General features: G+C 36.2%; 1 protein-coding gene across 2 annotated transcripts in view; it reads left to right on the top strand.

Moving 5' to 3' along the window:
• DLC1 (DLC1 Rho GTPase activating protein) overlaps positions 1-16,320 on the top strand; it is a 213,087-nt gene that overhangs the window by 39,815 nt on the left and 156,952 nt on the right. The window contains exons 3-5 of one of the 2 annotated variants that reach the window (XM_064710452.1): positions 11,838-11,987; positions 14,431-14,571; positions 15,233-15,767. In XM_064710452.1, coding sequence (XP_064566522.1) covers positions 11,838-11,987; positions 14,431-14,571; positions 15,233-15,346 — 405 coding nt within the window. In that variant the 3' untranslated portion in view covers positions 15,347-15,767. Of the gene's footprint in view, positions 1-11,837; positions 11,988-14,430; positions 14,572-15,232; positions 15,768-16,320 lie in introns of those variants that run through there. The other variant, XM_064710450.1, reaches the window with a different exon arrangement.

The raw sequence follows: 16,320 nt of genomic DNA, 5'->3' as shown, positions 1-16,320 counted from the left end.
AATAGTCACTAGTCTTGAGAAGCTGAATTTACTGCTGAAAAAAAACCAGTGAATGTTAAAAATTATAGTACAAAATGTATTCATTTAAAGGTCTATGGAAAAATTGCTGAAGTAGCAATTATGTGGTGCAACTTTGGGCCTCCTGAGGATTTAGGATAGAAATGAAAAAGGAAAATGAGTACTTAAAGTGAATGACAGAAACATATAAGCCTCACACTTTTAGGGGAGAATGAATTCAAGGATTCAAAAAGGTAGTGGCAGAAGAATGAGGCTCTCAGACTAGCTTTGTCTTTTGGTTCTATGTTACATGGATTCTCTCCTTTGATGTGAATGGAGAGTGAACCCTAAAGGCTCCTCAAGGCTGTAGCATATACAGGCCAGTGTGTGTGTCTGAGCAAGCTCTCAATGCTGGGCTCTGTGCACAGATCGGTCTCCTTAAGTAACATTTAATAGCTAGAATAATTCCAGTGTGCATAAACATCTTTCAAAGGCATACATGAAATAGCTGAATATATTATAAAGAAAAGCGGAATTCTTTGTCTGAACCACAGACTTCTCCAAAATTCCAGTCAACCACTTACCACATGGTCAGACACTTAGCTTTGATGAATTTCAGACAACAATATACAGAAAGCAGATGCTATTAAGGGGTCTCTGAGGTAAACAAGGGAGTTTTGGTATTTTTTAACTAAATTTGGGCCATTATCTGCTCTTCAGAATCATCTCTGCAGAGATGATGCAGTAATTGTTGCAGAATTTTAGAAAAGCTTGCGTGACCACAACATCTTGTTTATTTATTTCAGGAAACATCTTAATTGTAAGATATGGTGTGTGACTTACAAAGGGTGATTCAGCTTCCTTTGATTCTGTATTTTTCTCAAAACCTCTAATTACCATTCATTACTATTTGCTAAGAATTCAAAGTGTGAGAGCAAACGTGCTTTTCAATGATCTTTTTTTTTTTTTTTGAGCTATCTAGATTCTTTCTAAATGTGACTGAAAAGCAATAACAATTTCCTTGATCAACATTTCCACTCCCAATATGTTTGATCCCAATCCCAGTTTTGGGGGGCTTGTTTTGTTTGTGACTAACCTTTCATGTAGTTAAACTAAGTTTGATATGAACATGTAATTTTGTAATCCTTTTGTTGAAACCCTTTTATTGAGGCAAGTTCTGAGCATTCAAGTTTATTGGGCATTAACCCAAACCTGAAGGTCTTATTCACAAACTAAAATGTTATCCCCCTTCAAGATCAAGGGTTTTGCTACCACTTCCTCAGTAGCCAATTACAGCTCTCATAAATATCAGTGTGCAGTGAATTGTGATAGAAAAGTAACCTTAGTTTAAATCTCACTGTGCAGAAGTAATTTAGTCAGGAGGTAATTGTCACTGAGACAATCCAATTTTCACATGGGAAAACCCGAGCTCTTTCCCAAGAAAACAAAGCACTGAAATTTCTTCCTCTGAATATACAAGATTAGCAAGGGTTTTTCTCATGCTATCATGTTCTCTTACAAACTTCTGACATAAAAAAGTATTTCTGGAATTTCTTCAGCTTCATAGGCCGGCAAAGCTAAAGAATAAATGGGTGAATTAAGAGACAGAGAACAGCAGTTTGCTGCTGCTTTTGACAATACACCCCTCTTTCAGACCCTCAGCAAGTCACTAATGTACACACTCCCTAAGTTCTTTGTTTTGGTATACTGAAGAAAAATATTTGAGAAGATGTCAAGACCCTTCAATATCTGTAAAATCAGCTTAACCACACCAGCAAAAAACAAGGTTACAGTTAAGTGATCACTTTGCACTTCACCATTTAATTACAAGCTTTTTGCAAGAAAAAATAAAATTCAGTACAGCTTTTTGTCCTGCCTTTTTTAGTCTTCCTTGTCCAGTACTGACATTTTGGGGTTGCACAGAAGACCTGATAGGCACTACACCTTTCCCAGGGACTGTGTTCAGCTGTACCCCCAGTCACTTTCTGGAACTTTCTGGAAACCAGTACTGATACAAGGAAAGCTGAGTGATAGATTGGGCAAATAGATGAGAGAACAGGAATTTTTTAAAACCAGGAATTTGGGGAAAATTAAAGTAACCATGTAACCATGACTTGTATCAGATAATGATTTAGATATCTATTTTTTTAAAACTGAATTTGGAGTACAGCTATAAACAGAACAAAGTGCAAAGTTGCTAAGGACTTTTTTTCTGATCACCTCTCATTTTTGAAATATTAAATTGTTATTAATATCATGTAAGGGGAAAGGATGTTTTTAGTCTTTGTCTACTATAAGATTTTATAGAGGATTTACTATACAGTAGCAAACATCCACTAGAGTTTGTCTGGCAATAAGAGAGGGGATTCATTTTTAATGCCTCATAGCAATAATTTACAGCTCTGTAATCTCATACACCCAGAGTGCTTATAACCTAAGAGTATGAAACTCTGAATATTCTGATAAAATTGCAGAATAATATCTTGCTTATGTGAATGTTGCCTTTGCCTGATATTTGGTATCTCAGAGAATCAGCTGAATAGCCTGAAGTAGCTTAGGGGATCCAAGAGCCCTCACTCACTCCTCTGTGTTTGGGGTTTATTTTTCCTGTTGTTTTCTCATCCCTCTTAGTTCTAGCAACACATGTACTTTATGGATAAAGAATGTATTTTTCTCAGATTCTTGTCTTTGCCTTCAATACGCTGTATGCTTACTCAGGTGTTTGTGTCACCATCCCTGGAGATATATAAAGGATGTGTAGATGTGGCACTTAGGGACACGGTTTAGTGGTGGACTTGAAGGGGTTGGGTTGATAGCTGGACTTAATGATCTTATTAGTCTTTTCCAACCAAAATGATTCTTTGATTCTAACTAAAACAATTGTGTCACTCAAGTCATATGCAAGGGTAAGTAGCATTCTGAGAATCTGTTACGGTGGTTTGGTGGCAGAAAACATTCTGCCTCTGAAAGAAACAGTGCTATTTTGAAGTTCACTGTTTCTAAACAAATTCAGTTATTAGAGAAAAGTTTAAATTCTCAGCTACTCTGTTATGAAATGTCTGCACAAGGAAAACACAACTGTGCTATAACTTCTGCAAGTTTGCAACAACCTTTATCATAAATTGCTACATTTGCCACAGTAAGAAATTCTTTAAACAATTCTCCTAAGTCTCCTGCATGAATTTATAAAAATCTCCAGTTAATGCATTGTTTTTGGATTAAATTAACCAGATGTAGCACCAAAATATATAGAAAGATTTCCAAACAGCTCTGCATGGAAACAATTGTCTCTCTACACAGGAGTGCGGGAAACTTTTGCAGCACAACAAAGAACTAAACAAGACAATCACCCCAAATTATGTTTTACATTTTTTCCATCTTGACAATAGGATCATAATCTCATATTGCCATATATAGAACACCCCCCATTTCATCACATAGACTCACGTTTTTAGGCTTCATTCTTAATTTAACTCCTAATTTAATACATTTAGGCATTTTAACTATCTAAGACAATAATTTCTGCTTCTCACCTGGAAGAAGAGAGAGTGCTGAGTGTTATAGGTTTTGATTTTTATGTCATGTTTTGATACTTTTCCCACTGAACAAAGTAGGTCCCTTCTGCAGTAGAGCAGATTAACTGGTGGCACATTTAAAGTAGGTCTTATGCACCTGGTTTGATACTTTTTCTTCCTTGATCTTGTGTGTCCTTTCAGACACAAGACTGCTTCCGCTCCATGAGATTCAATAGGGCTGGTATATACCTGTCTATATCTTCTAGATTTCCATACAAGAACTTATCCCCTCCTTATTCTTTTTACCACCAACTGTGCAGTTCCATTTTTTATTTTTTGCCTCTTTACAGAGGTGTTCATAATCTAGTCATGCTTCAGGGTACGGGGAGGAAAAGATTCCTGTTGAATGCACCATATCTCAGCTTTCCTTGATTCCTTTTTTCTTCTCATGGCCTCCTCTAGATATGAGATGTATTGGAAAATGTTTGTGTCTGGCACAGAAACGTAGTGAATCTCTCATGTAAAATGCTAACCTGAGCAAGATTACTAAAGCCAGAAGGATAAATGCAGACTTTTCTGTTTCTACTTAGATAGCTAATTAACTTACATAAGCACTGGCCTGATTTCAATATGTTGCAGGCTATGACAAAATCTTCCTGCATTTTGTATAAAATGTATAAAAATTCTCAGTCAGCTCCTAATAATGAGCCAACCAATCTCTCTGGTTAAGTAACCAGCTAAACCCATTCCTCTTGTATGAAGAATCTTTTATGAAATTTTTATAGGACAAAGAAAAGTGAATAAAGGAAATTTTCTGTAATGTGTTAACTGGACTTGAAACACTTAGTGGTGAATCTTCCCCTTCACCTCACCCCCACACACTCCCACACATTAATAACATTGGACCCTGTTGTTAAGGTATGAGTATTTTAATAATCAGATTGTTAAGGTATGGTTAGCAGGGCATTGTGTTATGTATTTTAATAGGCTGTTTTTTCATTTATTGATGTCACAATCATATGAATGCAAAGATATCTTATCTAAAAAGACAGAGTTGACAGTGCAACCTGTATTCTCAAAACTCTTCATTTACTAGGGTGGCATGAAAACCATTTAGGACAAGAACTCCTATTTCTCACTTATTTCAAATGTGCAGAGATTTGTTTCAATTCTCATGTCTGTATTAGGCCTGATTCAAAGTCCATTGCAATTGTGGAAAGAGTTGGAATTGTTTTAAGAGGCTGCTCAGTACTAGTCTTGCTCTGTCTTCAGGTATTTCAGGTTAGAGTATCAGTCATAGAGTTTTCATAGATACCAAGCCTTTCCTAGATTCTATGTTTTCACTGGTAAACTGGAGGACAAACTAGGCTTTGTATTTGTTCTTCTTCCTCTGCTCCTTTTGTGCTGTGTTCGGTGCAGTGCAAAACAGAAACTATTTGGTTTGCTGTCCATTTGAAAACAATTCCTCACTTCCATGTTTGAAATGCACTAAATTATAAAGACACATAAACTGTAAGTACCATTCACTTATTGGTGTATGTGTAACACATGGCAATATACATGTATCAAAGCTAAGTTTCATGTCACTGATGCTGATTTAATTGCTGATTAATAGAATGGTCTCTATTTTTCCTAGTTTCAGTCTTTGATTTATAGTATAATAGAAAAGAAACAAGATCACTGAAGTATTTTCTTGCTGATTTTTGCGCAAAATTTCTAGATCTGAGGTACTTTTTCACTAATAAAAAAATGTACCTTACCATCAGTTATCTATCACTCACATTCACATCACATTTCTATTTAATTACAGTATTTCTCCAGTCTAATAATTAGTGTTCAGATTACTTTTAAAATATTCTCCGCAAAGGAGTCTTTCCACTCACAGCAAACAGAAATAGGGTTCAATAAAGGTAAAGATATGATTTTTTGCTTAGTTTGTAAGTCATAATCATTAAATTATAGTCATAAAAGGTGATTTTAGAATAATTACAATGCTAATTTAGAAAATATCAAGACTAACAAAGCTCAAAAGTAACTGAATTTGTTTATACTGGAAAGAGCATGATTAATTACATTATGTTTACTGATACTTCTTTCCACCCAGTGAACAGAAATTACATTCATATTGTGCTCTGTGTCTCTATGGAATTTGATTTTGGCAAATTTTTGTAGTCATAATCCTGGTATGATGCTAAGGGTTGCCTGCTGGGAGCTGGATGTCATCAGATTGGCTACTGTAATCAAGTGTAACTCCAAAGACAGCAGGATTTCATACATCATTTATACATTATGAAATTATAGTGAAAGTATAAGATAATTATCTTCTACATTGGACAAGATTTACCATTTTGAGTTGGTTAATTTTGCATTTGTTTTTGCTTCTCTTAGTTACTGGAACTAGTGCCACCGCTTATTTACATTAATATTGCAGGGAAATTGGTATCATTCTAGTGTAGGAATGGCAGCCTGAGAAGTGCATGTTTCCCATTAATAGCTACCTGTGCTAATAGAGCATTAGCTGGAAAGTGATCCTGATTGACTTGGTTTAATACAGAGCTGCTCTGTTTCAAGAACAGCCACTTCAGGAGTGACTGCTGCACCATCCCTGCTGAGTTAACACAGCTGTGCAACAATGATTCCTCAGATTGTTTTGCACCAAGGTTTGTGAGTGATTTTCCATTTCATCCATAGCAAGTTGCTGAATTTCATTATTAAAACAACATCTCTGCTAGACAGTTTACTCAGCTGACATGAAACATGGAAAACTAGAATGCTAAAAACCCCCTAAAATTAGTAAATAGTCTATGGATTGAGTATGTGTCTAGCAAAAAAAAAACAGCTGTAGGAAGGAAATTACTACAAAGAAAAGCTTTTGTTTGGACTAAATTGGCTTTGTATGTGAAAGATATCAAGTTTTTGCAATGGAAATCGGGTTAAGGTCAGGAGACAGTATCTGTGAAGAGCACATGAGTTTGAAAAACCTTAGAAAAAGACAAATTGAGATGCTGCGCCTCAATTCTAGTGCTGAAATTTCCTTGTTCCTATCACTTACCAGTTCGGTATATTTGGATTTTTTGATCTCTGTCATTTTTCAGCATATTTTATTCTTTTTCCAAGAGTGCAGCACTATCCCTGCAAACACTCTGCTCTACAGAAGGAGACATATTTTTTGCCTAGAAGTAGAAAAGGCATTGGTTTTGTTGAGACAGCATATTATTCAGAGATTGCTTTTCTAATGTGATCGTGTTTTTTACTTTTTTCTGTGGATACAGTAGTGAAAATCAAAATTAGGACCTTACACAGAAATCAAGTTCCTCTGAAGACTTCACTTTTACAGACACTTATTTGTGTGTTTAGCAGAAGTGAAAAAGCACATGTGTACTAGTGCTGTTGAACACTTTATATTTGGAAATACTGATCAGTGATCTAAAGTTCCTGTAAGGAAAATGAGAATATAAGCTTTTAAAGAAGAAAAGCTATTCTCTCAATAGCAAGTGTGAATGTGTAGATGAAGAGCTGCAGGAATAAACGAGCATGTCTCCTCACGTGTGGTGTGTACACAGGTGTAGGCCTATGTTATTAGTTCAATTTTCAGCCTGTTCTATCTATTAGTTCAAATATTATTTATAATAGTAATCTTACTGTGATTTTTCTGGTATCTAGGCTTGTATCTCATGTTAAAAAGGAGCAGAATGCTTTACCATGGGTTTTAATGTTTTCTGCCTGCAATCCCTCTGTAATGAATAGGACTCTAATCACAGAATCATAGAGTGGCTTGTGTTGGAAGGGATCTTTAAGATCCTCTAGTTCCAAATCCCCTGTCATGGGCAGATATATGATACAGTACAGCATAAAATTTAGAGAAAGATAAAATTCTTCGGTATTGTTCAACGTTTGTGAACTCTACAGTTCACAATGTAGAAGGATGAAAATTACAACTTATTTGCATATCTGCTAGTAAAAAATCAGACTAAATTCAAAACTGCTAATTTTGCATTCTTCAATTGTTTCTTCCCATGAAAACCTTTATAGTATTAAATTAATGATATATAATAAAATTCTCTTTTTTCAAAAAGGATTTTTCTAGCAAGAAAAGACAAGAATGAGTAATTTAATGCCATCTGAAATATATAGCATTAATATGAGATTTTAACTCAGTCCAGCTGGCTGCAGATCAAGAATACCAGGTAAAATTCAGCCAGCTCTTTCCAAAAATGATCTCTTTCTTTTGTGGGTACTCCAGATCGCCTTGTCAATTGTGTTAAAATGTTTCCTCTAAAATCCAAGTTTTCCTTTTCAAAGCGATTATGAACATCTTGACACAAGAGTGTCAGGGAGGAGGTGGTGCCCTGATGGCCCTAGAAGGGGAATGTTTAGAGTGGGATGTTCTCTCCCCTCCTTAACCACAGAGGACTGCATTGGCACGGGGAGGGTCTGCTCAGTCTGGGAATCAGCAGATGCTTTCAAAGGGAGAACCTCCAGGGAAGGAGGGAGTGACTCAGTCCCCCTGAAGGTAACATGAGAGAACACAAACTTAGTTTTTGAGTACCAACTTTTTTCTGTACAAAATTTTTGCTATGAAAATTAAAATAGGTTTTGCACCTATTTTAACAGTCTACACCCTTTTCAAAAGGTGTCCTTTGCTTCAGCTCTAGTTAACCAAAAGAGGTATGTGGGAAAAGGGACTGCAGTGGGGACTATGTGTGTGTGTGATGTAAAACAGTGGCCAGAGGGGAAAGGCAACACACTTGGAGAAATACAGGGTTTAAGACAGCAAGGAAGTGAAATACATCCAGCTCCATTTTCCCATGCCTGGATAAAACAGAATGGATATATTAAATCCAAATTTAGGGTCATACCCTTTAATTGGTTTCTTCTGTTTGAGTTGGTTCAAGTAATTGTAATGTATTGCTAGTATGGGTATGAAATTCTTGAAACCATAAATAAAAAGGAGGGGGAAACTTCTTTCTAGAAATATTCTGATTAATGCTGGCTTCATACAGGGGTTTTTATTCATCAAGTGCTCAAAATAACAATTATAACATATATATAGAATATTATATTCAGAAATTCCCAGGTCTTCTCACACGTTGCAACTTGGTAGTAAAAAGACACACAAGCACTTGAAGACATGGGAGTACATAGTGGAAAAATGTAGTGTTATTCTTGTCAATAATGATATGAGCTCCAAATTCACAAAAGCTAAAAAAACTGGCTAAATCTCATTTGCAGGCATGTTCTCAAAAATATTTTCATTCTATCAACATTGTTTACTGATGATAGCAACAGGACTTGTAGACTTTTTTCCTCCTTGTAAAAACATTTGGGGTTTTATAATTCAGGCAATAATTCAAATAATTCAAGCATCCTTCATTCTAGGAAGAGTTACAATGTTTTCTGTTCTAAACATATGGATATATTCAAATTTAATTAGCTTCTTTATCACACCAGTGAGGATACAGATTAAAAGAAATATTGTTTTTTCCAGTTCATGACCTAAACTATTTCCTTCTTGTGTGGAGGCATGTTAAAAATAAAATCTCCAGACAAATAACATATCGAGTTTGACCTACTGTTTATATTTTTCCTGCATGCCTGAATTGCCCTATGCAAATGTCTTAAGGCAGAAATTAAGGTTGTAAGGGCTTTCTTTGATCAGACATCTTCTAATGGCCAAGTTTTGAGTTCATAATGGTTAAAGTAGGATTTCTGTATAATTCTATAAATGTAATTTATATGTTTTGCATTCTAATTTGGAAGGTCCATAGCTACCAGTGGGAAATAATGTGAAAAAACTGGAAGCAAAGGAAATACTGTGTTTTCAAAAGAAAACAAATTAATTGCTAATACCTTGCTGGCAATTGATCGTATCATACATCAGTAATAAAATCCCAGAATATACACAAAAGGGAGATACAAAAAAGATAGGAAGGTTATAAAGCTCTTGGAAATTCATTGGAGACTATCAAGGCTAAAACTGTCTAAACATAAATTAATCTTATAATAATATTTGTTGTGATGAATTTCTAACTCAGGATTAGCCTTTTTTTTAATGTGTTAGTTGTTTTGTATGATGCTTAGACTTGCATATAAACAAATTGATAGTGCCCCAGCAAAAGAGGTGTTAAGTAAGTTGTAAAAGCAGAAAGTATAATAAAAATGGTAAATTTCTTATGTTGATGTGAACATCAGCCAGAACCACAAAGTTAGGACTTCTAAACAGAATAGCTAAATTCCGCAATGATAATATTATTGTTTTCTGAAAGCAGTGTTTCCCTGCAAGGCCAGCACGTTATGTCAAGCCTGGGTATCAGGCTTTGAGCAATATTTTACCACCGCTTGATTTCAGCAGATTCTTCTCCAGCACTCTCAATTTGCTGCAGGCAAAGAAGTTTATACTATTTTGGTAGGATGAATCAAACAATTTGCTAGGGGAAAATGCCAGATTTTTTTTTTCTTTGAGTGAAATACCTCATATCTCTCTAGCCTGAGAAAAAAACAAAACCAAAACCAACCACAAAACCAACAAACTTAAAACCCCCACCCAGCCACTGCCACTTCCTTTGTTGTGGCGTGACAGTGAATTTCTAAGTCCAGCGTCAATATTAGGTTGATTAGCCTTTACAGTGGTGTATTTCTCAGCAAAACCAATAGAAATAAAGGCACAGTGAGGGGACTGTGTAGGAAGTTAGTTTAGTAACAGCACTGGCATCCTCTGGATGTGTGAACTGGCGACAGTCATGCTCACCATGGAGAACATTGCCCTTGTCACAAAGGAAATCATGTCTACTCTGTTAGCAGACACTCAGCTGCTCCACTGGGCTTTCTGTACGCATGCAGATTAGATGCAATAACTGTTCTGACATTTGTAGACCTCAGGTATCAATTTAACATCAGTTAAAATGAAGATCCACGCAGTAGCAATGAATCATTTGGGATATTGCATTTTCAGTTTGGAAGAAAGTGAAATTTAGCCCATTTTGGTGATTTCTGAGGTATTTTGATGTGATATTCTCTCACCATCACTCTAAACTCAGTTCAAAGTCATAAGAGGATCCTGCAACTTCAGCAGGGTTTTTAGAAACCCTTAGCATTGTACATTGTTTATAGCTCTGCTATGGAGTGACAGATTTGTATTTCTACTTTTCTAAGATTTGGTTTCATAGCCATCACAGCTGTCTTCACCTAAAGGACATGTAGACTGTGGTTTATATGACTATTTGATCTATACGTATCCTTTAATTCTAGTACGAATAATATAATGCATGTTTTGCAATGCCTTTGAAGCAATCTACAGAAATCTTGGTAATTGAATTTTACCAAGAAAAAAACAGTTTAGTGACTATAAAATAAAAGGCTAATTTGGACACACATATTGCCTACTTCTTGGGCACAACGATGAAATTGTAACATCTTTGGGTCCATTTCTTGAGAAGGATTTAAAAAATACTATCTCAAGTTAATGAAACTTCATATTTTCTAAATTCAAATTATGAAAATCCATACAGGAACTAGTAGGGGTTTTCACAGTCCTGAATTCTGAGGCAGGCTAGTTATCTAACTTTTGTGTTAAGTCTCTATATAAAATGGAAAGGGAGGAACTCCTTCAGAGCATTATTTAGTCCATCTATTTGAAGATCTTGCTTTGAGTTGCACTTTTGAGGATCTGCTCTGCCTCTTTTTCTACAGAGTATAGGGAAATTAGCTACATAAACTAGGTGTTTATATCATCCAGCTCTCTTTCCAGTCAAAGGGTGTCTGATGCTGTGTTCACTATTACCCTGATGTGCCTCGTGTGTATCAAGAATTTCCAACCAAGACAGAAATCTCTGCAACAAATCAAAAGAACATAGTTACACCAGTGAGTTCCACACAGAAAAGAAGTTGGGGTTATCCTCAGCTGGAAAATGGCCTCTTGGAACTTGTTCCCTGTTTCCATCACAGATGAATCATCATTTGTGCTTGTACAATCAAGTCAATTAATTTGGGGTTAATATGTTAAGAAGTGTTTAGAATCCATAGCTGTTTTGAAAGTATGTGTATCCAGGTAATGATGCATTTATTCCAAACAAATGTGCTGTTAAAAAATTTAATTGCTATAATGTATGTATATCAAAAATTAACATAAAATATTTTTTCAGAAGTACATTCCATCAATACTCAGTAAGATGATTTTAAAAAGCATTATTTTTTAAAAAAAATTATTTCTGCTCATTATTTAGTGTGCTTTCCTGGTAAATAAAGAAACAGAGCTTTCATAATTTAAGGTTGTTCTTTCCAACTAGTACCATTTCATATTTAACAGTTGTATTTTCTGTTCCACAGGAAATAACAGAAGATCGGGATCGTTCACGACTGGATTCAATGGTGCTGTTAATTATGAAACTGGACCAGCTTGACCAGGATATTGAAAATGCTCTCAGTGCAGGCTCTTCCCCATCCAGCACCCCGACATACAAACGGAGGCATATACCTGTAATCAAGTATTTTTATTATTATTCTAAAATAGAGTCTTTTTTTGCTTCACCTTTTTCTTTCAGTCCACATTTTTCAGCTCCTTAGTTTAGAACTAAAGCTCTTTTTGTGAAAAATTTGACTTGTATTTTTTGTGTGTGTGTATGTACATGTCTTGAAGGCAATAATATGGCCATCCATTATTTCCTTTTGGCATCCTCTCATAAATTAGAGCTTCAGAACTCCCAGATAAAACAAAAGGAGATCAACAAGAGTCAGAAAATGTCTGGCTCTCTAATTATCACCTACTGTAAGTGGAGAGTCAGCACAGGCTCAGGGTCACACCAGTCTCGGAACATGAGTATGTGTCATTTGACATCACATAGAACTGAAAGTAAGTCTGAGCTACAGGTCTTGTTTTTCTGTGAGGGGAAGGAAAAAAAGCTCTTAGTCATTCAAAGTAATATTCTGGGCAGAACTTGAATTATTTAATGTAGGGGGTTTTTTATTCACTTAAAAGGATCATTCTTTGCTGAGAATAATTCAAGAGGGACAGCTCACAAACATGACTGATGCATTCTCTTTTTTTCTGTAAAATGTTTACACATGTAACTCTGAACATGAAATGGCTGATCCAAGGTACTCTTGTGCCGGCTTCTTGTTAATTTCACCCACATGTGCTGCAGCTGTTTTTCAGTTCAAGAAACCTGAGAAACACTGCCCCAAGATCTCTAGACTAGCATTTATATCTTTTTTTTTTTTTGTTAGTGATATTTTCTTTTAAATTGCAAGTTTTTTCTTGGAAAGCAGGGCTTCATTATTGCTAAGTGAGTGGTCTGTAGGTGAGAAAAGCTGTATTTCACTGGGTTTGATCAGCTGAAAATTATATAATGTGTCATTTTTAGAGGAAATCACATAATTTCGCTTTCCATGGTTAAACATTTTCCCACTGAATATCAATGTTCTCACATATCTCCTTAAACACACTGATGATGCAGGAAACCTGAAATACAGTGTTGGCATCTGTTCTCTATATCTTACCAATCCATGCCAGCACTTTAGCTAATTTCTTGCAGCAATCAAGGGAGCAGAGGCAATGTGTATGAGTAACTCTGCCTGACAATCAGAGGTGGTGCCTGTTCCCATGCTGCAAAGCAACTCTGCAGAAAGACAGCTTGCATCAAACATGGAATATATGCTATCTGTGGACAGTGATTTCCTAGGAAGTTTTGAACCTTTGATTGTTGTGGACCAGAAGATCTGTTTTTCAAGATATATTGGTATTGAGCCAGGCTCATATTTATTTTATAGTAAGAAATCATTTAAATATGATGTAAAAACCTGGGTGATGCAGCAGAGATCATGGTTGTGCACTGTGGCAGCATAGCTCTGCTAACTAGAAACTTTTGAGAGCAGCTGTAGCTAAACTGGCTGCTCCAGAGGCTGCTCCATGGCTCTGCTGCATTTCCCAGGGCTTGGCAGGAAATATCTGACTCAAATACATGGTCCTACCAAGAGTCCAGCTTTGTCCCTAATTTCTAATGCTTTTCAGAACACCATACACTCATGTACATGGCATATAGGCGTCTGTCTAAATTGGCAGCTTTGGCTTGGCAGACCAGAGACTTACCTGGAACTAACAAATCAAAGGATGCTGTATCTTTTCAGATGAGGAGCAGAACCCCTGAGATGACTCTGCCCCATATTTCACCTATTCTAGGAACCTGGCATAAGGAAACTGAGGCTTTGTCTGCAAGGAGTTTTCTGGGATTAAGGGTTCAGGAGATTTTTTTTGCATCCTGTGTAGCTGTATTCATGCAGGCTGCACCTCATCTAATAATCCTGACAGCATATGGCTGGTTCTACACGAAGCCAGTGTCACAATTTATCTGCAAACAGTATAATCCCTTGCCCCCACCCTATGCAGTAAATCAAGCATGTGCTAAATTTTTACTTCCTCAACAATAAAATATACTGTATATCTTCTTTTTATTCTCAGAAAGAGGAATGTAATCAGTGTCATTAAAAGTAAGGGCATTTTAACCAGAAATGGTATTTGGCTGATAAGTGTCTGGTGATTCAAGAAAACTGAGGAGCTGTACCTCTGAACTGTATAAACTGCTGGAGGGTGAAGTCATTTCATCCGCGTAATGGCTTACAGATGTTCACTAGCCCGCAGTGCTGCAGAGACAGAAGGTGGGAGCACACAGGAAATACTGAATATCAGAGAAAAATGCCAAACTTCCATATCCCTTAACTGATTTTTCTTACCTTGCATTCTACCATTTAGCTTTGATGTTAGTAGTGATTTATAATTTCAGAACAGCAACTAATGCAAATCACCACACTGAAAAATACAGCAAGCATATGTATTTAAGTGAGCTTGCCTAAATATTTTCATTATTTAGCAGAAATATGATTTTATTTCACATTTACTAAAGAGACTTGCAAAATTTTTCTACAGGACGTTGAATCTGGTTCTGAAAGTGGAGCGGATGTTGCTTCAGTAAATCAGTCACAGACTAACTTGTCTTCTAATATCCATGCTCCTGACCTAGCATCTCCCTCTTCAGTAGCCAGCTCTGGAGCTAAACCAAAGGCTGGGGTGAGTACAAAGGTTATATTTTTTTTTTAACTTCTCTCATTATTCCAGATTGTAAGTGAAGTTAAAAAATACTATACTGTTCATTACTTGGATTGTACAACAGAATGTGTGTGACACTTAGGAAAAAAAATGAAAGTGGTCTCAAAGGGACATTTTAGTGGCAAACAATACTAGAAGTTTCACATTTAAAAATACACTATTAACAGCTGATGATTGCAATAAGCCATGTTTTTACATGAGAAAATAATTTAAGGCAGCAGTGCTGTTTAGGAAGGTAAGCTTTTCTTGAAGTGGTATCACTCAGAACATTTCCTAAATCTCATGAAAGGTTCTGCCAGAGAAAAACTGTGGCTGATTTATGTTGTTCAAGCCCAGTCATCCTGGTCCTCTTGAAGGTATCTGCTACCCTACTGCTCTGAGAGTGCCATTCTAAGGCAAAATTTGGTGCGTCCTTAGGACAAAGGGGAACCTCTGAACCAGCAGATGCTTTTCTGCTAGTCCCAGTGCTTTCCAGGTGGTGAGGAAAGGCTGGCCTGAGAGTTCAGATATGGCAAGGAACCTCCTTCTATATTCATTCATAGATACACAAAACTATTAGAAGCATGGTCCTTTCTTTTGCTGTTTTCTATCTTTTGAAGAATTCTTCTTCATAATGTTTCAGCCATCAACATGTGCAGAAATGCTCAGATGTCCTAGGAACTCCTGGTACACCGTCTGTTCCCTCTTGAACTTGCTGTTTCCATGCCTCAAGAAGCACAGAACTCTAGACTTCTAAGTTTTCCCTATGCTGAAAAGTCTTAGCATAACTCCTACTCCATCTGTTCACTTATTGAAATGTTTCTGGTTACCAGACCAGCAGAAAATCTAGGATAAAATATTAAAATGAAAATGTAGCTAGCATGAATATATGTTTAGAGCAAGTCTATAAAAAGTAAAATAGAAGCCACCTGCCATTTGTACTACAATAATAGCAAGTTAACTAATGCCTTAGATTGTGGCTAACAGAAGTTCTAATAAACATTTACATTTGGGATTGTTCACTTGTACAAAAATAAATTCACTTGTAATTTATCATCAGTGCATAACTATAGCAAATAGAGAGCTCTGCACTCTGTCACTGCATACATAGCAGCAAATTCTCAAATAAGTACATATGTTATTCTGGAAGGTGATATTCCATTTTACCAGACCCTGAGAAGCACCCAGAAACTTTTTAACTTTTTAAGGTATTAAACGTCCCTTTTGAATTTCTGTGTTTCTGCTAGTATTTGGAGAACTCTTGACACCTGGCCTTGCAGAAGTGTGGATCCCTTCCTGGGAGTTAGATATTATGTGTTAATTCAGCTTCAGCAAGTATTTTTCTGACTTTTTCTCTGATTAATATGTCATGCTGAGCATATATGCTATTGTTATTTTATTATATAATTTTATAATTTTTTTATGAGTGAAGTTAATTTTTTTCCAAACACAGCTGTCTTCTAAAGTTTTGCAGTCTGCAACTCCTCCTACCCTGTAGCAATCCATGTAGTGATCTCCTCTGAAAATCCACAATGTGGTGTTCTGTCTATAAAGGGAACTTTTGGGGTTTGGGGAATTTTTTGTTTTGATTTTGTTTTTCTAGTTTTGATTTGGATTTTATTTGGGGATTATTTTGTCAGACTGGCTATAGGAATAAAATTATTCTGCACTTGAAACTCAGTGAGCTACTTTTTAATAGGAATGGGCTGTTTCAAAGATTTTGCTCCCTTT

The sequence above is a fragment of the Zonotrichia leucophrys genome, chromosome 4 (genome assembly GCF_028769735.1).
Source record: "Zonotrichia leucophrys gambelii isolate GWCS_2022_RI chromosome 4, RI_Zleu_2.0, whole genome shotgun sequence".
NCBI lineage: Eukaryota > Metazoa > Chordata > Aves > Passeriformes > Passerellidae > Zonotrichia > Zonotrichia leucophrys.
This window is presented reverse-complemented; position numbering and strand designations above follow the sequence as displayed.